Source organism: Lonchura striata, chromosome 4, assembly GCF_046129695.1.
Source record: "Lonchura striata isolate bLonStr1 chromosome 4, bLonStr1.mat, whole genome shotgun sequence".
NCBI classification, from domain to species: Eukaryota; Metazoa; Chordata; class Aves; order Passeriformes; family Estrildidae; genus Lonchura; species Lonchura striata.
In genome coordinates, this window is record NC_134606.1 from 64824983 (window position 1) to 64852767 (window position 27785).

Sequence of the window (27785 nt, forward strand, 5' to 3'; positions counted from 1 at the left end):
CTGCACCACTATCTACTAGAGTTTCCATCAGCTTGCCTCCAACTAGAATGTCCTCACAAAGCCAGTAACTGGAAGTGACACAGGGCTGATATCAGTTCCACTTGCTTTCTATCACCTACAACTTCAGGAGCCACATTTTCAATTTTATATTCACATCCTTAGACCATCCAAGAGCTGAGACAGATCTGCACTGTGAAGCCCCTGTAGTTTCACTGGTTAATATCAAAAGTTAATATCCGAAGCATCAAATGTTAATATCACACCTCTGATTCTGAACATACCATAGACAGCATGGCAGTATGGAAAATGTAATACTGGAGTATGGGGGAGAAAACTGCTTAGAAATCTAATTAAAGAGAATTTGTAGACTGCTACTTAGAAAATGTTACACTGTCTGTACAGTGTGGAAACTCCTGTTTTCCTTCACAAAAGAAAAGGGAAAAGCCTAGAAATTAAGAGTGGATTCTCAATCATAATAACAAATAATGTTGTGAATCCTGCCAAATTTTAAATGAAGAAAGAGTAAATGTAATCTGTAAATCAAGGACTGATATCAGCAAACTTAGAGCAAACTCATTTTCTACCACAAGCTCAGCAAGAGAAGGATGGCTTAGGAGACTGATTTTTTCCTGACTCCCAAAAGAGTGGGAATTCACATTATTTGGCTTCTTGGCACACGGTTTGAAATCAGAGATCCAAGTTAAAAATTGTTCTAGCTGTACATCTACAATTCTGAAAAAATGTGGTTGGTATCCAGGCACCTTCCCAGACACACTGACATCCATTTGCTGCTTTACAGGACAGGTTACACATTTTACACACCAAAACAGAACAACTTGATTTATTTAAAATTCACCTCAAAATGCACTGTGTTTAGTTTCTTTTTTAAAATGAACATTCAAAGCATCAAAATATTACTATTTTTAAAAGAACCTTTGTTAAGAATAATAAAATTTACATACTGTAAATTGTGTCTGTTAGGGGAGAGAAACAACCAATGGTAGATTAGGCACAATATGAAGGCCAACATGCCAGAAAACAATGCAGCTTTAAACGCAACTTTTAAATGATCTGGACAAAAAAAACCCAACTGGGCAATAAAATGAAACCAACCACTTAATTGAGAACATTTGTATAAAACAAAAGTGTTAGTAAGTTTTCTATCTAGACCTAACTCATTCATGTATTTAAAGAATTCTATCTTCTTCCAAATAACAAAAAACTGTTTCTAAACAAAGGCAGATTATTATTTGGAACCGGCATAGTAAAATAAAGGATCACAGTATACAGAGTTTAAAATCCTGTACCAGGAAAGAGCAACAAGTGGTTTACAAGGGGATCATTCAGGTATATTATCTAATTTTTAAAAACAGAGATATAAAATATCAGTTGCATAGGGATTTAAATATAAGGCCAAGCAGGAGATTAAAGTAAAATAGAGCTCATAAGAAGGGCACTATGGTGTTAAAACATAGTATTTCCATTTGAATTAATGTCTAATTCAAAATCACAGTATTTTGCTAGCACTACAAAAAGTGAAAGTCAAATTGTCCCATTAATCTTGTACTGAAAACTGACATTAGAACTTCTAAACAGTACAAAACTAAAGCTCATTGTCTAAACCTGATCAGTGTATTAGCACAACAGTGCTTGGTACGTACCTGATTTATATACTCTACCTTCTGTAAATAATATAAAGGTTATTTCTTGTTAATAAGTGTGAGATCACAATATTACTGCATGCCATCAGTGGTTTGCAGGCTTACTTGACATTTAATTATTCAGTCTTTGAAAGTGTAAGATCCCACCCTGCAGAATCTTCACCCACTGAACACAGAACACTGTCATTAATAAAATACAATAGAAGTTCCACCACTAACAACTAACATATAAGCCAGGATTTTAGGTCTAAACCCAGTACAGTTCATTATTATTAACTCACAGCAATTTTTTGTTAGGAAGGTAACCTGTAGACTTCCAAATAATCTTGTATGTATTAAATATAAACAAGTATGTAACTAATAGTTGTCTCTTGGCATTTCAAGTAGATTATTCAATTGTGAAAGTATTTCTGCAAAATAAATTTTGAGTTGTTAAAATGAAGTCCAAATATTAATTTCCATATCTACATGTAGCTTAATTAACCTAAAATTGTGAGGAATAGTAGTGTAAGGAAAAAAGAATTCTCCAGATGAATTAGACATTAAGGTACACTAACTGTGAATACCTGAACCAACATTGTAACTGAGAAAGTGCATAAACACTGTAATACCACAAATGTGTTAACTACAGAACAAAAGATTTTCTGAAAGCTAAGTGATATTATTTTACAGGTTATTTACAGGCTGTGATTTTTCCAGACACCACAGAGCCAATTCATGATCTTAAAGTTCCTTTGATATATTCAAAGTGTCTCTTGGCTTCCAACCTATTTGGTGAGGAACTGATTCCCACCCCAGGGAATCAGGTACTGTACAGCTGACACTACCATTATGGTTCTGTGATTCTTCAAAATTCAGTTCTCTCCATTCTTCAAAGACAAAGCAGTGTTTTCACTTCACACTTTTCGTGGGTGTCTCGGACTCCGTAGACTGTCTGCCATCAGTCCATGCCTCTCGCGTGCTCTTCAGGGCCAGCGTTTTCTGCTGGTCCACCACAACGTAATCAACCCTCTCGTCTGCCACGCTGCTGCCTGAGCCACTGTTCTTCTTCTGGGAACGGTGAGAAACAAGGTCAAGTAAATTAACAACAAAAAAGCAAGTAGGTGTCCCAGACACAGAACAAGCACTGGTTTCTCTGAAAGGTCCAACACTGTCTATCCACTAATCATTTGAGAAACGACCACTAAGAGATCTTACTGAAGGCAATTTTGAACTCCTGATGGCACAACAGCAAGAGCTGAACATCTGCTTACCTTACGAGGTGGGGTAGACTTTCCCGAATCTAGGTCCAGATCTAAATATTCCACTTGTTTATCTCCTTTAGGTTTTACCATAGGGCTGCTTCCTCCATCAAGGCTATTGCTTCCAAACAAATTCTGAAATCATAATATAAACAACTTCATCTACAAATGTACAAACTAGTGGTCCACATTATCAAATATGCTTACTATAAACTGCCAAAATAAGGAAATTACTGAGACTCTTGCAATCACTTAAATCATGCAAATTTCATTGACCCTGTATGGCAAAGGAATACATTCTATGTCAAAAATGGGACAGAGTAAAAACCCAGTGGGAGGAAAAAAACTGAAAACCACCCTCCCGAATTTAAGGCTGCCACCAAACCCATCTGTGCTTTCCACTTAATGACCTCTTCATATAATGAAAAAAGAACAGATCAAGTTTTATTCTTTTTAAATGTAGTTACTATATCTCAAATTTAGCATTACTTAAGCACAAACTTTTCTATTTCCCTCAATTGTTGTTAAATACCTACAATAATTTCTGCTTTACAGAAGTGGCAAAGCTAAAATCTAAACTTTTACATTTCATTTAAAAGTCATCACGATTAAGGTGAAAATCAAAGAGTATTGTTCAATTGACAAGATTAATATATTAATATTTTGGAAAATATGTGTAGGGCTGCCTGAAATTAAGTTGCATTATATATACCTAAATTTCAATTAGCCCAGACTTTTACAACCTCACCTCCTCTGTCCTCTCCCAGCCTGATCCCTCCCTCTTAACAGGTGTTATAGGAACAGTACAATAGAAGGACTCTTCTCTAAAAGATAAAGAAAAAACAGGAAGACAGAGGGCAGCAGTCAGCAAAAAATGAAGAGGAAGGCAGAAGGAAAGACAGAGGGGTAAGGCTGAGAGCAACTTGAAAGAAAAAGCAGAATATTGCTGATTTTATTAAATATAACATAAGTATGACATGTACAAACAAGATGCTTCAAAGCTGATGACAGAAAAAGATTAAAAAATACGGACTCCTTGCTAAGATAGAGTTGGAACAAGTAAAAATTCTCAAAAAAGTCAAATTTGAAAACGAAGTCTGTGAGAAAGCTGGAAATGTTCTGGTTCTTTAGGAAATAAAATATTTTATGGGCTAAGGCCAAATGGACCGGACTTTTAAAATTTAAGTTATCCATTATATCTCTACTGTCCAACTCTTTTAACATTAAGTGGTAACATGGACAAACACAAACAACTGATATGAAGTTCATTTTTGTTTCTCAAATTCTCAGAACAAATTTCTGTGTATTAAACATAAAAAAATTGGATTCTTTCTCAATGTTTCCAGCATAAATTTAAAAAGCTGTTACTCATTAAACAAAAAAATAATCTCTTATTTCAAACAAACTAGGCAGGCAGAACATATGCATTAGAAAACAGATACTTTAAATACACGCAAATGAAACAGAAAGGAAATTTGTAGAATAACCTTAAAATAGGACTGGTGCAAGCAAACAGAGGATATTAATGAGCTGGAGCATTAATTGTACCATCTTGGTATGGAAGTTAAGCCCCTGGAACAGCCTTAAGAATCAACAGAAACACCTGGGTTGAACTGCGATTCTGTGCAGGGAAACTTTGGGTACTTTGGGGCTAATCTCTGGTGTAATATGGGACGCACCTGTGAAATGGGACATCACCCGTTACTTACCAATGGCCCTTGCAAGAGAGGAGCTAAGATTTAACATCAGCAGTTCCCCCGTGCTCAGTGCTTTTCCCCTGGGAAGCACAACAGGCACGGCACAAGGTACAGCTTGGGGCACTTCGCAGGCTCTGGAGCCTGCATCCCGCCCGCTCCCACAGGGAATGGCACAAGGGGGACCTGGGATGTAGCATCCAGAGGCAGCAGTGGTGAGCTGCTGGGCAGGGACACTGGAGGAGACTGGGAGGGGATCCAGAGCAGCACGGGACAGGAAAGTGAACAGCATTGCGAGAGGAGAGTCCAGGGGCAGTGAGCTGGGCCAGCATATGCCATATAAGAAGGCAGACACACAAACAGAACAAAAAGGGTGCTAGACAGACCCTCCCCAAAGGAGGTCATACATAAATGATTTAAAGATGAAAAATACTGCTGTATCCCCTACTAAGAACCCAAACATATGAGTGCACTGAACTGACTGCATGGGGCTTTAAACAACCCAGTCTAGTAGACTGTCCCTGCCCATGGCATGGGAGGTTGGAACAAGATGATCTTTAAGGTCCCTTTCAATCCAAACTGGTCCATGATTCTACACTAGACAAAAAGCATAGCTGAAGATACAGGTTTCCTCTGGTGTTTTATGCATATTCTAAACCACATTTTAGTTTAGGCCTAGGTCTACTGCTTTTGTCTTCCTTAAAACTACTGCTATTGGGTCTTTTTCTCTCTCTCCTTCCCCTCACCAAAGAAAAACCACAGTGTGCATCATTAACTTTTCCTAACTAGCTGCACTCCATGCTAAGTATCTGAAGCTTCATTATCTGAGAAAATTCTCCCCCAAAGGGGAAAAAAATACAGACACTCAATACACAAAGACTCCTTCTATCTTCTTTGAAAGACACTTAACATACACATGGTTCAGTTTTTGTAGAATGTATACAACAAGTATCAATAGCTTTTTCCTCCGTTCCTTCTACATTTCCTGGAAGATGTCTTTTTAATACAGTTTAAGCATGTCTCAGAGGTCCTAGGACAGTTTACTTCCCTTCATGTCATAATACTGAACTGGTATTCAGAAATTACAAGAAATTACAAAGAGGGGACAGATTCTAGGAAAGAAGGAGAAAAAAGTCATGTTGTATACTGTTTTATATAATAGGTATGTATCAACCATTTCCTTTATGCTCTTAACTTCTTCAGTGAAATCCTGCCAAAATTACAGCTTTGCTATGGAGATTTTTTTATGATTCTGTTGATTCTGTAGAAGTATAAAGGGAGTGATTCTGAGTGAAGGATGTGTGTTTGCATGATTTAAAAGTAAGGACTGCACAGGAAGAGAGTAGTTAAGACGAAGATTTTACATACTGGGTCGTCAGTGGACTGATTTGGGTTCATGGATACATAATTCTCTTCACTGTCGTGCGAGTCACTGCTGGAAGTTGTGCTATGAACTGAATCCGGTCTGGGAGACACGGGAAACCTGGAGGAGCTAATTACCAGGAATTATTTTACAAACAATACATCTGCAATATCTTAAACCTCCTGGTAAACAACAAAAATAAGCATGTTAGAGCTGAAATTTTCATTCAAGTTTACTAGTGTCACATTTTTTGGTTATACACAGTCCCTTATATTTAATATCACAAAACAAAATTTCACACAGACACAGTTTATTTCAATGGACAAACACACACACAGACTCACACTCTTCCAAGGGAAACTTCAAGCAACAAACAAGCTAAAGATATGATACAGATGTACACACATTTATTAACACTTCTGTCACCAAAATGATTAATCTGAATGTGGAAAATCCAAGAAACTTACTCTCGTGCAAAGCTTCTGGTGATAGGAGATCTAACTGGAGCTTGTAATTCTTCCCACTCAGGCAGAGGTTTTATTTCTAGTGGAGCTGGTTTTGCTATGTAAGAAACAGACAACTGTAAAGCACAGAACTTTTCTAAACAACTTTAATAGCTTTTCACAGCCTAAATACAGAAAAAAACTCTATCTTTCAAATAGTAAATACTAGTAAGGAAAGGGAGACACTTCAATTTTCAGAAAGACATGATATATTAACTTATGTTTTTAATCTTTTCAGGTAATGAGAGGAAACATCAATTAAAAAATTAAAATATAAAATTTAAAAAACCCACTGCAACTTCAGAATTTTGCAGCTTAGGTAGTAATTCTGTTTTGAAAGTGGCAACATCATGTTCTGTCCTCATTCTGCCTTGATGACTTGTTGAGCTGGCAAGCCAAGGCAGGGCTGATGGGCTGTTTCAGCAGAACCAGCTCTGGGGACTTTTCTTGGTTCAGAGCCAGCTGTTAATATGCAAACTCTGCCCTCGCTGTGTACTTGTGCCCTTACTGGTGAGGTTTCATAGCTCCACAAGTGGGCAGAACCTGCAGCTAAGACTAAGGTCTGCAAAAGTGAGCAAACAGCAGGAGGAGCCTGGCTCACTTCAGAGCTCATCCACAGTCCAGCAGAGCAAAGTGCCACTCACGACAGATAACACTGCTCTCAAAAAAAGTGCCATTTTAAAACTCCATTTTCAGAACAGAACCATGAGTAGGCTGTTAGCAAGACACACTTTATCCCTCCCTCCAGCTTATACGTCTCACCCCTCCTAAACATTAGAAAAAAACCTAAGTATAAAAAGGCTTTTGGAAAAAAAAAAAATCACAGAGTCAAACTGCTGTCAACTTTATTCTCCCTAAAGCTGTTTTTAGAAAACAGAATGCAATATCATCATAAAAACAGCCCTTTCTCTCCTTGTGCCCACACTCACCATGAGTTTTCTGCCTCTTGGCAGGTTCACTAAGATCAAGTGTCAGGCACATAATGACAGAACTGAATGCGACATAGGCAAGATGATATTAAAGCACGACTGACACAAAAATTGATCAGATTGGCTCAGGTCCTCTGTAAAGGTCTGAGACAACCTGGCAGGAATAAACAGTGGGCAAGGTACTGCTGCAGCAGACAGAGCCAGGACTTTGTCCAAAGCCCACCAAGAACAGCAGAAGTACTTCATCCTGTTGCAATGGACTTCAAAACCCAAAGGTAATTAGTGATATTTTTCTGAGATTTTTAATGTTGTTCATAATTTTCTCTACTTCTTGTGACTATGTAAGGCACAAACTCAGCATCTTCAATAAAGCCCATCAAATTAATTGCAATCCTCTTTAAGGTGCATAAATAGATGTCTGTACTAGTGTATGATCAGAATATCAGTATTTTGCTTCATTTCAAGAGACCTAAGTGAATTGTGATTTCAGGTTATTGCGTAACAAAAGTTTCAAGTAGCTTACAAGTTACTATATACAATTTACAAGTTATTATATACTTCCCTCTAAATAAATATACAAAATATGAACAGCTACAACTTAAGAGATCAGAACATTCATGTTAATATCAAAGAAAAGTTTCCATGCACTGTTCAAGCCAGAAAATCTTTAATTCCTTATACAGGAAACTAGTTGCTTGGCATGGAAAATGCATTCATGACCTTAGACTATAGCAGAAAAGAATATGCCAGAGTTATTCTAAAAGTACAATTTTCTTAATTTTTGGTTCACTTATTTTTATAAAGCTCCATATACATACAGTGCTAAAGTACATACCCTTTCTTCTTGTTGTAAAGTCACCTATGGTTTGTGAATCAGTTCGCTCTAAACCATGTGGTTTAGGTCTTAAAATTTTAGGACTTTGACCTAATTGGCAAAAAGAAGACTCTCTTAATAATATTCTATTTGTAAGTGGAAAACTGGAATTTTATAAATAAACATCACAACCCCCTGCAGAAAGGTTAATGCCACAAGCATTAGCAAGTTGCTGAAGGCGATTTTGAAGTCTAGCTGGGGCTCACACTAAGGGCTTAAGCACCAAACCAGAAACAAAGAAAACACTGCATGCAAGTAATAAATATATTGGAGGCAAACGTAAAACCTGTACAAAAAGGCTAAAAAGTGCATCAACAAATATTGTAAATGATCATTACTACTAACTGGTTTGATTAAAAAAAATACATATTTGAGGTATATTTAGTATGAAAGGAGAAGAGTCATGTTTCAGATACAAGTTGAAGTACCCTCAGAGAAATTAAATCCTCCTTAGTCACAACATTTCTTTGGAAATAATGATTCTTGGGAGTCTCCACTCCTATGGTGCTCTTGGGAGGTCTTCCACCCAATGTGCATCCCCCACTTGAGATGCCCCGAGAATCTTTTTTAACAGTGTATTTGTTAAACTTGCTCCCTAGCGGTCTCCCTCCATCTGTCTGTACCAAACCCCACCACTCCGACCCTGCAGACACAGTAGGATTTTCTTCCTAAATTTCCAGCCTTCATACTGCCCCCCAACCAAGGCACAATCCAACCTCCACCAGAAATGACCATAGCATGAAAATACCAATCATCTCCCTACAGACAGTAACACATATCCCCTTCAAAAACAAGGATTTTCTTTAGCCAACTTGACCAAACTATGCAAATGTTCCAGGTCATGCAGTCTATTTTAAATAAATATGATCAATAATGTGTAGTAGCCCTAAGCTTTCATTAAAGTCTATCTGACAAAGTGTTAATATTAAAAAAGGCAATTGCCTTCAAGTGGTACACCAAGAAGCCATATGAATAAACCAAATGAAAAGTTTAAGTCTGGTTATGTTAGAAAGCTGCCCTACAGCACAAAATGGAAAAGGACTGGTACAGACTCAGGTGTGGTACTCCCAGCAATGGGTGAGAATGCTTTGTAAAGAATAAACTTGGCAACAAACACCAGAAGTTTGCAAATCTCTACCCCAGGGGTTTTGCATATGAAGTGCTCTATTACTGTTATCACTGAAGTATTGGGAATAATCAAGTAACAACAAGTAAGGTAAACACAGAGGTTTTGTACTGTATCTTAACTTCTACACAGTGCTTCTGAGAGACCATGCAGATAAGATAAAATTTATTTATTCATTAGTAGTGCTGCATAGCAACTTCCTTAAAAAGTAAAGGACATGAAATGTTTTTTACACGGACAGTTCTTTCCCAATTTCAAAATCAGATGCTCCAAAAAAATGCCTCAATGTACTGATGAAACGGGGGAACAGTTGGGCAATACTGACCAAAGACAGACTGTGAAGTAGAACATGAAGTATTTCTGACTAGAGCCAAGTAAAAAGCACGAACCATCATGTTGGTGTACTCAATTCTGAGCTGATCCAGTATTTTTAAGTCCTTGCCTATAACTCTCTGATAAAAGCCTGCCTAATTAAAAAGACCAGGATCTTCAAACTGATGGAACAAATGTAGAAGTTCAAATCCAAAAACTTTTTATTAAGGACAATCTGATGCTGAATACCATTTCCTGATCATAATTTTGTATTTCACAGTTTTATAATCTGATTTAAAAGAAATCTGGCCCAATACAACTCAAATTAATATGCACTCACGTAGAAGAACGGATTGTAAGCACAGAGAGAAAAGTAGCAGAGGTAACAGAGTCAAATTATTTAAGCAGCATGCACTTAATAACCTCTGCTCTTATAACCAAACAGATTGAAGTGCCTGAAACCCATAATACAGAGCTAAGCTCAAGGAACTCAAAGAATTCATTATTTCTCCTTCTGGTAATGATGCTACATGGTCAAGCACAGCCAACCTTTCTGAACTGGGATTAGCCCCATTTGTAAAGTGTGGATATTATGTAACTGTCTGCTTCACACTTAATTTAGTACTTACAACCACTCAGATTTTCAGAAGAGCTAAATAAATAAGTACCGGTCCCTTTAATACTTCTACATTGGACAGGAACGTACAAAACTGAGTTTTTATCTCTTGCTGCTGGAAGACTGTTCAATCGCAATAAATTTGGTGGCAAACCAGCTTGCTGCTACCAACCAGCCAGGATAATGCAATTCTTCCCATTTAATGTGTCACAGAGAATTAAAATATTTGTCCAGAGTGTTTTCTTTTTCCTCCCTACAAAACAAAAAACCCAAAGGCCTAATCTCTGTTGAGGAGCTTACACTGTGCAACAGGAAAGCTCTGACACCAGGCAAAGGAAAAGAGAAGGGCAGGATCAAAATCACGAATCTGAGCTTACCTATTTGTGTAACTGCAGAATGCTTTCACCCTGTTTTTGCTCATTTAAGAAGATAAAGTGACACGAGACAAGGCACTGAAAGCCCTTAATAATATCCCTTACTGCTTTCAAAAGACAATTTTCCCCAGGAGCATGTGCCTGTATCTCTGAAAAGCAACAAACTGATTAAAATATAGAGGGGAAAGTGTTTCCCACCTGTACAACAGGCTGGTCTCCCACATCTGTTCTATCCACAAATACTCACTAAAGTGTCACAGGGCTGTTTGTCAAATCAGTGTAGTGACAGTAGGGCTCTGTGGAGAGCCTGGCTCCATACAGCATTCCAACACCAGCAATACTGAGGAACACATTTCCTGTGGTTTGCACAGGCCAGATTTACCTCATCTAAAGAACAATAATACTTCTAACTTACACACATCTTCTGGGAAAGATAAATCTGGGTTAAAAAAAAAATTCATTTATGCAATTTAATTTTTTTTCTAACTGAAAAGGAAATAAATGTTGCAACACCACTGGATGCAAACCTACACAGGGAAAAACAAAAACCAAACCCAAATAAATTATGTCAAGTGAAAGCAACCAAACAAGAAGTGAAAATTAGATGTTTTTACTGTTCTATCAAGTCACCACCTGTGAAATGCAAAATGCCACAGCCAGGAGACAAAAGCTCAGCTTCTGCAGGCTCTATCAGACTGCACAAGGGCACTCTGAGCTGAAAAATCACTAGTGAAGTCTATTTTTCTAACAAATGGCTGCTTGTACAAACTGCCAGGCAGAGCAGGCGATTATGGCTGTGGCACTGTAGCACACTCAGATTCACGAATTCTGCTCCTGACATTTGGGGCAAGTCAATGCTGCCTTTGTCTGCGAAGTCACCAGGAGAAGAGTCCATTTGACATGCTTGAGCTTGTTTCAAAACAATGGTTTAAACTGAAAAATCCTTTTTAGTTTTTACATTGGCTCTTGTTGTTTTCCATAGAACACTTGGAATATAATACTGGGGGAGAGGAAGTCCCACTCCAGTAAATTCCTGCATCAATGTAGATGGGTCCTAATGTTTTTCGTTTTGAGGACATAATGCTGAAGAGATTTATTTGTTCTCAGACTATTGCCTTGAAACACCAGAACTAAACATGATTTCTATTAAGGACACTTCTTTCCTGACTGGATGCTTGCTCCATGGCTTGCTGGCAAGGGATTTCACATCAGGAAATTGCAAATATCCTCACAAAAGAGGCCAACTCTTCCATTTAAATACCAGCTATTTAGGGCTTAAATTTTTAAGGTAAATATACTAATGTAACATAAAATCTGAGAAATGCATTATTTATTTCCTGGCCAACAGGACTAATCCTGATGAGACAAGGAGATCATATGTAGGAATGCTAGAGCAGTGCTGTGCTTGGGATAGAGGAAGGGGGGAGCAAAAGGAGAAACCAGCCACCTAAGTGCTCTGCATCCACACAAAAGTACTTTCAGAGAGAAATAACTAACCACAGTTCCTTGTTTCCATCAAGAAAATACATATCTTGCTCCCTTTCCTTTGTAATTAGATGAAACTGAAATTTGCAGAGGTCCAAGAATTCCTGTACTCAGAATCACTGTAGACTTTTCCTCAAAAAACAAGGCTGAAATTCACTGTCTTGCTCCCAAATAATTTATTATTTGGTTTTCAATTCTGCAGAGTAAATTCCTGCTTTTCTTCTCTTCCTCTTCCTCACCCAAGTGAACCTGATTCCCAAGTACATGGTCTTCAACACAGAGCTCTACAAATATCCTGAATTTGCTTTTTCATCTCTGTTTTTGTAAGACTGTTTCCTGCCAAGATACTTGTAATGAGAAACATGTATTTAGTTATACAACGTTCAAATGGATTTCCATGCTAATATCACCAACAAATAGGAATATCAATAATATGTTTTGTGCTGACTGGGGATAAGATATGGATGCTGGTAACTATGGTCTCTTTAAGACAATAAAAACAAATTGAAATCAACTTATTCTTCAGTATTATGAAAAACAAAATGCAGTCATATAAAGAGCTGCTCTTCAGTCTTCTCAGACATCTTTATCCCCTCAAAATAACTTTTTACAGTGAACTGGGACTTTGAATGCTACAGAAATTAAGAATGAATTGGAAAAACTGGATCTGACAGCTAACATTCACTGGTATTTCTAAAATATTTGGCAAATGCTATAAAAGTATTCAAAGAATGGCAAATGTTATAAAACTACTCAGTGAATACCAAAGCTATTAATCATCAAAATACTATTTAACTACTCTAATTTAAGTAACTCTACACAACTGTATTTTAAAAGCCCCCAAAGCATGATGAACTGAAAACAGGCAATAACAAACACTGTTTTAAAACATGTACAGTGTTCTGGAGTGTTTATGGATGAGCAGTTTAAGGCTGCACAAAGATTCGTGAAGCCCAAAAGACTTCAAAAATAAAACACAGAAAAAATAACAAAATTTAAATTATTCACTGGAAAACTAAAGATTAACCTTAAGCCTATTACAAAGTAATGGAATAGCATGACAATATCTGCATTAAAAACTATGTTTTTTTTTGAAAAAAGTGATAAGGGCACAGCAAAGAAGAGAAATATTTTATGTAGATAATTAAAAATAGGGCATTATTACCCACGTTCTCTTGTTCCTGCTCTGCCTCATATCTTTGCAGTTTAAAATTACCTAAAAAAGAAAAAATCCCTAGCCCTAATCCCTAAACTTAATCATTCCCAGCACTAGTATTAGAATAAGTACTGCAGTTTGTCTTTAGAAAACTGGCATGTTTAATTTTTTTACAACCATTGTGTCCAGCAAAGCACAGCTTCCTCTGCAGCTGTGATGCAGCCATCCAAATGAAATCTTTATTGAAATTATTCGTTGTTTCAAAGTTTTAGAAGACAAATCACAGCTGCAAATTCAGAACTGGTACATCACAGCGAGGAGTTATTCAAAGCCATTAAGTGAAAACTAGACTTGTACAAGTAATTTAGTATAGGCATGGTGGAAGTCTAATTTTCAGCTAAATGGGAGTTTGTGGAAGATCAAAAAAGAAAAAGAAATCAATAAATTTGTACTCAACTTGCTTTACAAACTCTGAGGAAGCACCAAAACATCCCCCAAAAGCCTATTTTTTTTTAATTCCTAAATGGAATGAACAAGGGGTGTATTCTCTTTCCAGGAGAGAATAGAAGATAAAATGCATGGTTTTCTTAAAAGCCAAATGAACAATACTTCTGTTCAGAAAAGTCATCACAAAAGTTACAGTTTATTTTTTAACAGATTTTTAGTTCAGTCCTTGCTGCAGACAGAAATCACCATTCTCATATTTTCAATGCCTCCTTGTCCTAAAGCCTCAGAACACAACTGAACCTTCATTAAAGAACATGCAAGACAATGATGATAGTGTAGAATCATTGATCAATAGCAGAATCAACACTGAAATGTTGACAGTTCCTAATTATTATTATTATTATTTTAAAAGAACTGTCTGTTCCCATCATCACAAATGCTGTCAGTGTTTCTCTGAAGTTTTATTTAAGGATGGCGTGGTGCTCCTGCTGTATCAGGACATGCAATATATTCACAGTGTCCAACTTAAATATTTATATGTTCAGGTGTCTAACAAGGAAACTGTTCATCAGGCTATTTATAGCTACCTTCATGATTAATGAGAGTTCTTAATTTACTTAACAGCTACCTACTTTGCCTGGGATTTGTAGAGCACCACGCTACACTGCAACAATGGAAGATTATTCCAGTCATCCAGAAGCATCACAGTGGGTCCTATGGGGACCAGAATGTGGCAGGTGCTTCCTGCTACAGGAACGCTCTGTACAAAATTAACTTTTCCAAGTGGGCCTGAGCTCTTTTATAAAGAAAACTGGAATTCTCTGTGAAGTTAATCCATTTGGGAGATGCTTATAGGGAGTGGTGGCAAAGATACAGCCACATGTTTAGAAACAATCCACATATTCATGGTTTAACCACACAGATTATGTCTTTTAACATCTTAAATGAGAAAAAAACTATGACAAAAGCAACCAGATAAATTTTAAAACATTTAAAAAAATAATTTCCAACTCCATGAGAATTTTCTTGCTTTCTCTTGGTTTCTTTTGTTTGTTTTCTTATTTTCAAGCTGCAACTGGGTATTTTCTTGGCATGAAAATAAATGTGTGCATCATTAACTGTCTCTAAATCCAAGTTTACCACATGCTGGGCTGACAATTACCAGGCCCAAGCAGCAGTCTCTTTTAAAGGCAATCATGTGGACTTAAATTGTAGGAAGACTCTCAGATTAAATGCTGATATATTTATGTTGAAATATAAGCTATCAAAACAAACGAACAAACAAACAAACAAAACCCCACCAAGAAACAAAAAAATATCCCAAACACTACACTAACTATTGGTTATTTTTGCTATCAGCAAAATAATCTGTGCTGCCCAATCCAAAACTAGGACTTAAAATATTGTTCAAAATAATCCTGAATGCAGTTAAACCCTAACAATATTTGGACAAATAGAGTTTCTATTCAATACAAATTAAGCGAAGTCCAATACCATGGTGTAAGCTGGGAATTCTAAATTCTGTATTGTCTCTATCAGTAATTTGCTGAGCAATCCTGAGGGCATTGTTCCATCTCAGCTCCCCATGACCCAGAACTAGGACCTCTCTCAGAAAACGCTTTCAAGTATTATTGATCAAAAACTTTAGAAAAATTACATTTATATTCATTCATTCATATACTATATTCAAATGAATAAGATTTAACTTTTGAGTTTCATTTTATCATGGCCATTGTTAGTTCAGCCATATGCCCACTGTTCATATATTTCTTTTCAGAATCTCAAAAAGCCCACTTTGGTAGAAATGTGATAACACAGAAAAAAGAATTTACCGATTAAATGTAAGCTGGGCATCAAGCCGAGATTTTGAGGAAGTAAACTCCACCATCACCAATTCCATTGCTGACTTTACACTTTGATTCAGATACTGAAAAACTGCATTTTATCAGTCAAGATGAGAAGCACATATTTCTTAAGAGATTTCAGTCTTACAGATGGGATGATGTTATACAGCTATAAGGACTTGCTCTGGGCAGCTTCTAAACTGTTAATTAAAAAAAAAAACCCAAAAACCAAAACAAATGTCTGTAGGGGTTGCTGTCATACCCAGAGGTTCACAGAGACCCCCATCTCTCAAATGCTGCACCACTCAAATGCTTCCTCCTGACCCAAAAAAACAATTCACATATTTTTAATTTTAGTTTTGACCACAAACTTTTCCCTTGAAAAGAGAACTTGGTTGTTCTTTGCTGCCTAATCTGTCTAGGAGTCCTCCTTCACCTCACAACATCTGGGCATCTTTAATTTTACTACTCCTTCTTGGACAAACAGTATTTTGAAGAAGGCATGTCACCATTGCAACAAATGTTATTTTTGCTCTGTGGCAGAACCAGTCACTGTATTTCAGTAATTCAGAGAGCAAGATCCATCTCCATGGGTGGATGCAATATTTTTTCTGCTTGAAGCCTTTTACCAGCAAATACACTTCCAATTTAGCATCAGGACTACATGCAATTGTGGCAAGCTAAAGCAGCCAAAAAGCAGAAATACAAAAATCAATATAGCCAATGGTCCTACATAACTAAAGAAACAGCACTCTGAAAAAAAAAAAAAAAACAAATTAAAAAAGAGATTATTTTTGTCATTCAGTTACAGGTGAATGCAGAGAAGCACCTGCCAAACACTCTCCATTTTGTCCCAAGCAATACATCACTTACCTTTTGGTATTCTCTAAAGAACAAGTAAAGTGTTTTGATTCAAGGATTCAAGTTATTGGGGAAGAGAGCCAGCACCATGTTTTGCAATTCCTTTCAAGACTTCCAGAAAGTATTGGAAGCTCCCCATATTTACAGAAGCAGCTGTGAGCTAGAGAAATGAAACTACACAAATCTGTATTGTAATCTCAAGGCTATAGGTACTTTTAGTAACTATTATTTTTTAACCCACTCTCTGAAACAAAGGTCTAGAGATCAGTGGAAAAAGAAACAGACTGGGGAGATCAAAGAGTCTAAGGCCATAAGCAGCAAGCCCTTAAAATAAAGGAAAAGAGATGCTAAACACATATATTTAACAACAAAAACAGCGTATCCTTCCTTTATGTGCTAGTTTTGCTGCATTATCCCTTTGCCAAATGCATTTTTAGCACTGGATATAACAAACATCCCTGGTCCACAGAAATATAACTAACCTAAAGCTAAAGCTCATGTGAAAGGTGTTGGTGGTATTTCTAATAGCTTACAGAAAGCTTGGAGGCAATGCAAACACTGTTTTTGCAGCAATCTGTAACTAATAAAAAAAAAGACAGCAGCTTCTTCTGACAGAACATGAAATGTGCCCTCATAACCCCTTACCCCCAAAACATCTGAATTCTGCAGTATTTTCAAGACCATCTTTTGGAGAAGCACCAGTGGTCTTAAACAGAAGTTCTTGAACCAATGGCATATTAAATCCCCTCAAAATTCATAGGAGCAATATCCCAAAGGTAAGTATTTTATGTTCCATTTCTTCCCTTTCTGTTTCTGGCAAAAATTTATTGAACACACAGGCCTACTTGACACTTCCTATGCACTAATTTGAAGCAGAAGAGCATTGCAGTACATTTACGTAAATAGAAACAACCTGATAATAGAAGCTGCTACAAGAACTTGAAAGCTGAAAAAGCAACACAGAAGAATATAAAGCACACCATTGTTTTAGTTAGGTAAAGGTCCACTTAAACAAGGGCTTTACATAATTGAATTCAAAGGAACCTGCAGTTTTATTTTCCCAAAGGTATATATTGAAGGAGTGTAGAGATCTCAATTACTGAAATGGGAATATATCACCATTCCAATGTGTCATCAGATCTGTTCTTCACAACAATGGAAAACTTGCAGTGGTGCATTTGATAAAATTAGAGCGAGGCAGTCTCTGTGTGTGTGCTACTAAGATAAAACCCTCAGTGGTAAATCAGAATCATTACCATGCTTGGCACCTCAAGATATTGATAAAACTTTTTTCAGCCCCTAATTACTATACCATATTTACTTTTAAAGATAGTTTTACTTTAAAAATCACTTTAGTTTGTGAATTACATTAAACAATCTGTCTTAGGTTGGAAATGAGGGGTGGATTCTATTCTTATTCGACGGGACAGTTATCTTCTGTTAATTGGGAAGTTTTCTGTATCCTTTCCACAACCCATACTCCCTCTGGGGAGGTATCTTCTGTTAATGGGCAATTGAGTGCCACAGCTTGACTAATAAAATTACATCATCCCACTGGAGAAGCTCTGCCCAGAGGGAGGAGCCAAGCATTCCCAACTGGATATCATCAGAGCTCTGGAAGACCACAGCCTTTTCCACTGGAATCCCAGAGGAGCAGCTTTGTTTTTCACAGGATTCCCAGAGGAAGACCAGGCCCATCTATATCACCGCTAGATCTTCAGAGTAAGGTTACGCCCTTCTACAGGATCCCTGCTCCAGCAGAAGCACAGCTGGCACTGCAGGAGCACTGCAGCCACCATTTAATGGGATGCTGCCACCACCCTGACCCACAGGGTGTCAGGTGGTAATCTGACTATAGCAGTGTTGTTTTGTATTACTGCATTGTTTATTCTACTTTTATTTTCTTCCCTAATAAAGAACTGTTATTCCTACTCCTATATCTTTGCCTGAGAGCCCCCTTAATTTCAAAATTATCACTATTTGGAGGGAGGGGGTATACATTTTCCATTTCAGGGGAGGCTCCTGCCTTCCTTAGCAGACACCTATCTTTTCAAACCAAGACACAATCCTATTATTTTACAGTGATAAAATCTTTCAAAAGTCTACAGGCAAAAATTTCATCCAGTAACTCTACATTCATTAAGAGATATGTTAACACATCTTAAAGTCCTTCCCGTGGTTTTAGCTACATCTTTCTAGCCATAAGGCATTTGAGGATGGGAGCAAAGCAGGCTCTTGCTTGCCACTTTCTAAATGTAAAACACTAATTCTGTTCCAAAAAGAGAGATTCAAGAGCGATAATGCTGCCCCAGCAAACATCTGTATGGCAGTTTTGCGCTGCCAACAGCAAAAGTGAGATGCTTTTCAACACATGCATTTATTACTTTTGAAGGTCAAATATTTTATCAGTAAAATACACAAACTGGCCAGTCTGGGAAGATATTTTAAATTGGTTCAGTTCAGTTTATTCCGAACTGAATTCAGAATGTTTTCCAGTATCAACTTTCATCTCTCTCCTCCTGTTCAGTATTTCTTAAGAACCAAACAAAACTGCTGGCTGATAACACAGAAACAACTAGACACAAGCAGAGGGCTAAGAAGGCAATGCTTAAAAAAGGCAATGCCTCAATTTTTGAAGATGGGCAGGCGGAATGTGACATGGTGCTTTCCACTGCACACAGCTCATCTATCATAGTGCTAACTCTCTACTTCCCTTAATTACAGACGGTTTTCACATAGTGGTAAAAATACTAATTTAAAGGTTTAGTTAGAGAATATTTTGGATCATCTGAATATTAGCCATTACACTTTCCTACAATGAAGTCAGCCATTCTCAATGTAAATACTAATATTTTCAAGTACATAAGATTACAAATAAGACTTACTCAAATGCAAAATAGAGCAGACATTTGACCTGATGTTGTTTAGTTCCGTCTTCTACAAAAAAGTTAGTAATCTTGTCTCAAAAACTTAGTAGGGAAGCAAGTTCTTTAAGCATTTGCCTGTATTTCTAGTAATATGGCTGATAAAACATTTTAGGTAAACTGGAAAATACAAGCTATTTATTAGGGATTCTCTGTATGAGTAGCTCTTAAAGACACATTGCAACCTAATCATCTTGTTCCTTAAGAATTCTGGTCACCCAAATAACCCTTATTTTGAGGAAAAATAAACACATTATGTGCCAGATTTAAGAGATTAATTTTTTAGGATAGATGCAAAGGGGCCCTCTAAAATGAGTATGTATGCTGATCATGTACCAAGCATTGTTATGGCTTTAAATTTGTGTTCTACCCAATGCCTTGTGTTTTATTCCTGCATCACAAGTGTCTTCTATATACAAGGACACACTTCTGAATCTTAGGAATTCAGTGTCATTTTTTCATTAGTAAGTATGGCAATAAAATCTAAACCTATTCTTTTATTTGGCATTGTTATTTTGATGTTTTAATAATGTTAAAAATAATCCTGTGGCTCCTCAGTGATTTGGTTATCTCATAGGACAAAAATTATTTCTAAAATTATTTCTAAAAACATGATAATTTTCCTCTAAGCAGAAGTTGAGAGAGCGATGTTATTTTCCTACATGATAAAAATTAAGTTTTCTTGGAGGTTTTCCTCACCTTTTCTGTCTGGTTTGAGGTTCCGGTCCACGGGCGGTGGCTCACATTCTGCAGCAGGTACCGACCGTCTGGGAGGGGTCTTTGGGCTGGACTTGAAACCCATGTGAGCAGGAGGAGGGACTTGCTTTCCAAACAATGGAAAATCAAATGTGCCAGGTATCATTGGTACATAGTTTGTTTCCTGGATGGGTTCAGTGAAGCTGCTGGAATGCTGTCGTGGAGGAGAGTTGGGATTCATTGGGACATAATTTTCATCTAGTTCTTCACTTGAAACACTTCCCACTGTCAACATGCTTCTGTGTTTCTAGAATTAACATATATTTCCTTTAACAAAATAAGTTATGCAATCAGCTGTGAATCATATGAGCCTTTTAACCTAATCTATTCAGATTAATGTATTCTATTGAAAGTGAAAAATCACAAACACTGCACAGTTTGCTTTCTTACACAGGAACAAAGAGCATTCAAGCACTGTCACTGTTGCCTCTCATCAGATCAAGTTATACTTACGAAGTGGTTATGGAAACCCTCCAATGAATTAGATCTGTCATTCGGAAACGTTCGTGGAATATCATAACAGTCTTGAGAACTAATTTCTAAAGAAACAAGAAGAGAAAGTAGCTATTTATCACCCTTGTTCCTGTCACCTGGCACAGGCATCCAGAGTCTATTGTTATTTATTGTCTGCTTCTGAGAGTACACAAACACACCTCTTGAAGCTGCAACCCCTACATTTATCTATATTTGAAAGGACTGCGTTCACAGACAACCTTAGCACTCATCAGTTACAACTTGAAGCACTCACAGTGGCATTTTTCCATGGCAAGAAAAGAGAAATTAATTTTTGCTTTTAAAGAAGCAGCAGAGTCTACTTTTCAATTGAGCATGTGTAAGAACTTAGTGCAATGAGTGAGAATCTGGGCTCTCATGAAAAACCTGTTCTAAAGCAAACAAACAACAGATGTAGTTTAACGTCTGGAGAAAGGTTTTCTGACTGATGCCCTTTGCTTGGAAAGTGCTGATTCAACAGGATCCCATCTGTTGCAGGAACAGGTGCATCCCTTCTCTCAGCTTCCCAGTGTGGTCTCCAGGGGCTTTCTGTTGGAGTGAACTGCTGCAAAACCAAAGACCTCTCCCTTTTCGGAGTCCTGGCTCTTGGCAGTCCCCACTAAGCAGGTCCTTGGCTCTGTGGCTGGTTCTTTGCGAGACTCCTGGCTCCCAGGTGCTCCTCATCCATGCATGCAGCAGGTTATCTGCTGCTTATCCATGCATGCACAGCCTTACCCTGTGGCAGGGATGCCCCTCCTCATGATGCCAGCACAGAAACTGGGCAAACTCTGGGGTTTATCCCCACCTTGCCCTGAAAAAAGCCTTTGAAGTGTTTTAAGATTTTCATTACAGAGGAAAGATAAACAATCCTGCTCTTAAGTACCAAATTGAAACTATGTTTTCAGAAAGACTCATTTTCTTGAGGCAGACAATCTCAGATTCAGTATAGGAATACTCACCTATAAACTTAGCAAAATGAGTGGTGGTTTTACATGGGAAAAATACTACAAGAGGGAAAATAAGCAGAGCAAACAAGGATCTTTCATAGTGTTCACTTGTAATTTTAAAACACTGACAAACATCAATATTTTACGCTCAGTCTAGAAAAAGAATGACAATAGTATCTGAGCATCTGTATGATCCCATCCATTCTGTATATTGCCTCCCCTAAAAGCCTTGTATTCATCCCCCATTTCAAACAATTCTCCTTTAAAATAATCTGTAACATAAATATTGACTTAAACCAATAAAAAATTTTGCTTTCAAAACAATACTGTAATAACCACCTGCTTCAGAAATCTGAAATTGAAACCCTTAGCCCAAGAGTGGTTAACAAGACAATACACACGACAGCGCATCTGGAGTACCAACATTTAGGTGGCCACAAGGAACAACTTTAATTTTACTAAAAGACTGCAGTAAGCATATCTATCACATGGACAGAAAGAAAGGCTGGTGGCAATGATCATAAAATCAGGGTTGATCTCAAAGCTCTGGGTATACACCTGGGTATACACATATCCCACTGATCTTCATGAAACAATTTTAGCTTCTGTAGATTGCACCACACTTCACTAAGCTCGCTTTGGTAATTCTGAAAGACTGATAATGGTAGTATTGCATTCAGTTATATGAGCTTATTACCAAACTAACATGTCTAGATCTTCAAATATTTTTAGCTAAGGCTGAATGCCACAGTGCAGTATACATCCCTTATGGATATTCTGTGCTTTGTTGCTTTGACGGTTTCCTTTAAAAATCTCTGTTCCTCTTTCTAATATATTTTAAACATAGTGAACACAGACCACTTTGTGAGGGGCTAAACACTTGCTCCTACGGGCTAGAAATGCCCCTCACGTTATTCAGCCCATTCGTATCATTCAGATCACATAGCTCAAGACGAAAATTCTGCAGGGCTAGCAGATGGAATACTGACCTTTCCGGAAGACATTCAGATCTCCCGTTGAAATGGTGTTGCTGCGCGAGGGCGGCACTCCCGCGGCAGGAACGCAGTAGCTGCTGTCAGTGTCTGAAGCAGTGCGACTGATGCTACAGGTTTCCACAGGAGATCGATCTGCTGCCTGGTGAGGTTTGGGCGGCCGAGGTGGAGGGATGTCTGGAATAGTCTCCAGTTTTGAAGTCTGAGACAATGTTCCCTCTGGGAAAGTTCGTGGGATCTGATAAGTACCTCCAGGTGTGGGGGGAAAGTCATAGCTAATGGAGATGTGCCTCATCTGTGTGTCTAATGACGTTGCTGACAGGGTATTGAAAACATGTTGCTCTCCTTCGGCATCAGTTCCAGATGGAGACACCGCCTTGGGCAAAACATCCTGGGAGTAACTCCTGGGCAGGTTGTAGAGGCTGGAGTCTGCCAGCGTCAGCGCGGAGCGGGAAGGTGGGGAATCGTAGACGCCCTGCTGCGGGAAGAAGCCGTTCACAGCCTGCTTGCTCCCTGCTGCAGCGGGGTTCTTGTGGGAGGGCAGGTTATCGTTGCAGTCTGTTTCTGAAGAGCTGGACTTTGCAAAGTCAGCATGAGATCTACACGTGAGATTGTGAGATTAGAACATCGATGAACACACAGAGAAAAACAAACATTGCAAATCATAAACACTATGCTTATCATGTAACCAACTGAAAAAAAATCTACCGGTGTCTTCCAATTTTTTTATTTTCATTTTTTAAAATGAGATGCAGGAACTCAATTATTAAACAAACAGGAGTACCTAGGCATCCTAAGTAACTACATTCATACAAATTCATGCATGTGAAATATATAGCACAACTGTGGATCTTTACCAACAGCTTCACAACAGGTTGATGTTTCATAAAGCTAGTGATTTTCAGGATGCCAGTTTGAAGCCAAGATTGGGGGCTGGAGGTTTTTTAATAATTTTTTTAAACCCATGCTGCAAACTAGTAACACTTTATTGGCACTGTTAAAGGTAAAAAAATAAGATGCTCAATTCTTGGACTTACAGTACTTACTCATTCTAATAATGAAAAAAATGTTAAGAGAAAAATTATGACTGCTTGTAACCCCCCTAAATGCATGCCTGAAGTTATATTAATCATATAAAACCCATTTGAAATATGTGAGGAAAAGAGAAATAAGAGATAAAATCATAAATAAGAGGAAAATAGTATGGTCTTTGAGGGAAAAAAATCCCTAGGTTGCATGTGCAACATAGAGCTTTTGTCTTGAATGCAAATGAAGGTGGTGTTGTTAGATAAAGCTGCAAAGCAGTTCACTTCTGACTTCTTAAGAAATTCTTCTATAAGAACAGCACTCATTAGTACTAATATTAAGCACTACGAGTAAACTTACATGGAAAGTAACCACATTACAATAAATTCATTTCCTTTCTAAACATCTCCATTTACTGTGCTCCAGGCAGAGAAATTCTGTTATCAGTCTGGCTCCTTGCTTAAATGAAAGTCAAAACAGTGGCAAAATACTAACACTAGCAATGTTAGTGGTGCAGTTAAGGAAGCCCATACACTTTTTGATCAAACATACCACATTTCCTGTTTTCATTATCTCAATACAATACCATTGTGTTATTTTTTGCATGCATATGTAAATATTTCAGCACGCATGTGTATCAATGAATACCTGCAATACCTTAGTAAGCTCTATTAAGCAATTGGACTACACAGTTCCAAAAGTTTTGAGGAATAAAATACATAAAGTACACCCACTATCACAAGAAGCATTTTCCTCCTTATTTAACAGGCTCTGCACCTCAAAGTGATCACGACCAATATTTATAATTCACATTTCATTTGTCAATAAGTTTGTAAAAATTTTCTTAAGGGCCGGCTGGATTTATCTCCCAGAGTTTTGGCAACCTGAGGAAAAAGGAATCCAGTTAAGCTATTAATTTAGGTTCCCTCTCCAGTCATCAGAAGAATGGAGACTGTGTGAAACACAGTCTGTTCTTCTTAGATATGTATCTAAACCTGATGAATCATCCCCAGAAGTGCCTCTCTTCCAGCCATCAGGGAACCAACATGATCAGCTTGGAATGGACATCTGCACTCAAGAGAAATGTCATTCACCTCACCAACTGTTTTTGTTCTGTTTAACAGCAAAGATACAATCTTCCATCAGGACGCCTGTCTTATGACAGTTCTCATTTGAATTTCATCACCTTTTCCTATCAGCTTATTCTTATTGTTTTAGCATTTTTTCCCATTAGAGAAAGTATAGTAATTTTGCTCTGGTTACGAAACTTCTAGTAATCTCTGGTTACTAGATTTCAGTTCTGTCACTGGTCAGAACTGGTTTCTAGGTAACTCTGAACTTTAATCTGCATTTAGTTTAATCGACCCCCCTCAAAAGAAGATTATTATTTGTTCTTGGCACAACCAAGGACATAAAACTTTCTACATTCCTCATGATGCTGACCATGGATATATATTTCTCTTGTTTCTTAACAGTTGCCTCAGAGCTCTTTGCGTCAGAACTTTAAATTTCATGCATGAACCACTAGGACTTTAAAACACTTGCAAAGTATAGAGCACACAGGACTGAAGGAAGCACAGTTTAAAGTTTAAAGAGTGCATAATAGATGCACACTGAGCTCAGCCCCTGCTGCAGCCCTTCCTCTTTATGCAAAGGATTTATTAAGGAGTTCCTCACTTTCTAAATGTACTCTCCTAGTTCTATGATATCCATTTAGACCAAAATCCCAGAAAAAGTCAAGTGTTTTTCAAACACAGCAAGAACTGGGATCTCTAATTTTTATACTATAAAAATAAAGTGGGCAGTCTACAGAAGTTGGACACTGAAAATCAATTGCAGAACCAAAGTTATTAGTTCCAGTTCACTAGGATATACTTTAAAAGAAAAAAAAAAACAAAAACCAAAAACAAACTAAAACTACAGGAATAAAACAAAACCACTACATTTATCTTACAAAAACATGCAGGAATATATAACCAAAGCTCAGAAAGAAACAACAGCATATTTACAATGCCAGAGCCTAAGGATTACCCATGAAATGCAAGAAACAAATGCTATCCTTTTTAAATATAGGAGGTTTTCTGGGTCTATGTGAATGATGCTTCTTTTCTGACTCCAAGCACTTGTGCAAACAGAAGGTTTTCAAAACCCATGATAGATGAGGCAGCCAGGTCTGTAATTTGCTGAGTTGTTGGCAACAGCTTACATTTCTTATTACAAGAGGGCATTTCTGATTTAATTCACAATTTTGAAAGTCATCTTTTGGAATCAACATCTTAGTCTACTGAAATAGTTTTCAAAATATGAATGGGTTGTAAGCAATTTGATTTTGCACAACTGAAAGTTTGAAGACACTCTGAAACAAAGAAAGCAGTTTATGCCAAAATGAAGCCAGAGAATTCAGCCTCAGAATTTTAACTATTTTTAGAAGTCAGCATTAACCACTGATCATAAGAACACCATATATAATTCTGAAAATGTACCGTGCATAGCTGACAGGATATTTTTTTTTTAATGACGTCTATACTTCAGGAATTACAATTTTTCCCCTTTAGTACAGCTCAATAAAAAAAATGAATTGGCTTAAATATTCCAGTAGCAAACTGTTATTATGATAAGTATTAAAGGGTTTTTACACCTCCATTTAAAATAATGGCAAAGCTGGATGTAACACAATAACTCCTCACTTTATTAGCAGAGAATGACTATTATATGAATTCAGTGTTATCATATGTGTGTATCACATATGTGCAAATTATGCTAAGTGGCCAAACTACCCCTTTCTCAGTGCTAGGACTGGCCATTTCCTTCCAGGCCCAGGAAAAAGGTTTATCAAGTGTTTTAGTCTGAGAGGTAATCACCTCATTTTTGCAAATAAAGTATTTGGGCTGGCTTGACCACTCATTTTTTTCAGCTGATTCTTTTCCCATCTACAGGAATCAATATGACTGATTAAACAGCATATTATAAACAAAATGGCAATAAAATTGCTCTTGTGTGCCAGCAAGCTGGGACAGCAACAGCAAGCATAGAAGAAACAGGATGGACATAAAAATAAATAACATCCAGACCTCTTTTCAGAAAATGGAAGCAAAAGTGATATAGTTTTTCTGTTAAAACTCACAAAACACCATGCAAGATGAGTGTCAAACAAACAATATTTTCAGGCAAGTTAATGGCTTTGTGATTAATTTCTCACACGTGTTCCAAGAATGGCTACTGTTCACTCACTGCAGTGGAATCTTTTTACTTTCAAAGTCTTCTAATAGCAGGTATTCCTGCCCTTCTTCTGAGATAAAAGGTGATCCTTGGCTGGTTCATACACAATATAAAAGATGAGGAAGACAGCATTTATTATTTTGATACACCTATCAAATGACCCAAAACAATAAGGGATTTGGAAGTAATGTTTGGCTGCATTTTCCTATCTAGGATCCAAATACAACCTTAGAATCTCCCTAAATGCTACAGTGAAACAATACTTTTTCTTGTCAGCAGTGATCAGAGCATGAAACTATACTGCATGTGATAGTTACAACTGCAATTGCTGCATACAAGATATTCTCACAACAGCATGTGGTGCAGTTTATGACACTATAATGGAACATTTAATAATTCTTTTCTAGGTCTGAAACACTAGAATTCTCAAAAATCCCAAAGAGGTGACTCAGATACATCTATGTTTCAGAGAGACCCATCTCATCCAGAAAAGAACCTCAAAGCCTTGAAATAAAATTTGGTGGTTCCCAGATTACCTGTAAAGTAACATGCAGAATCAGAACAGAAAATGTTCCTTCTGCATATTGGTAATTTTTAAGTCTAAAGGGAAAACATTTAACTAACAGTACCTGCCTGTTTAATTACAGCTATTAAGCCTTGCACTTTACACTAAGTCTCTATGAAATACACAGATAAATTGTTCCAAGCCTGGAAAATAGGAAAATGATGTAGCCATTTAATTTTCTTTCTTTGCCTCTAAGGATATGGACTGGGGTAGAGTGCACTCCTACTAATCACAGTAATGTGCTACTGAGATGCACAAAGCTCTCATTCCATAGGAAAATGTCAATGTGCTCTATGCTCTGTCTCAAATGCAGCAGTTTACCTACTTTACCAGACATAAAACATAGGTAGCCCTTTTAGGTGGTACTAAAAGTTCAGC

General features: G+C 37.4%; 1 protein-coding gene across 4 annotated transcripts in view; it reads right to left on the bottom strand.

The window, feature by feature from the left end:
- Positions 1-812: 812 nt before the first annotated feature.
- GAB1 (GRB2 associated binding protein 1) overlaps positions 813-27785 on the bottom strand; it is a 96345-nt gene continuing 69372 nt past the window's right edge. Inside the window, exons 4-11 of one of the 4 annotated variants that reach the window (XM_021526504.2) lie at positions 22595-23196; positions 20620-20705; positions 20110-20413; positions 8227-8316; positions 6427-6520; positions 5965-6088; positions 2915-3037; positions 813-2711 (exon numbers count right to left, since the gene is read on the bottom strand). In XM_021526504.2, the coding sequence (XP_021382179.1) occupies positions 2553-2711; positions 2915-3037; positions 5965-6088; positions 6427-6520; positions 8227-8316; positions 20110-20413; positions 20620-20705; positions 22595-23196 (1582 nt within the window). In that variant the 3' untranslated portion in view covers positions 813-2552. Of the gene's footprint in view, positions 2712-2914; positions 3038-3636; positions 3727-5964; positions 6089-6426; positions 6521-8226; positions 8317-20109; positions 20414-20619; positions 20706-22594; positions 23197-27785 lie in introns of those variants that run through there. The other 3 variants (XM_077783028.1, XM_021526507.2, XM_077783029.1) reach the window with 3 other exon arrangements.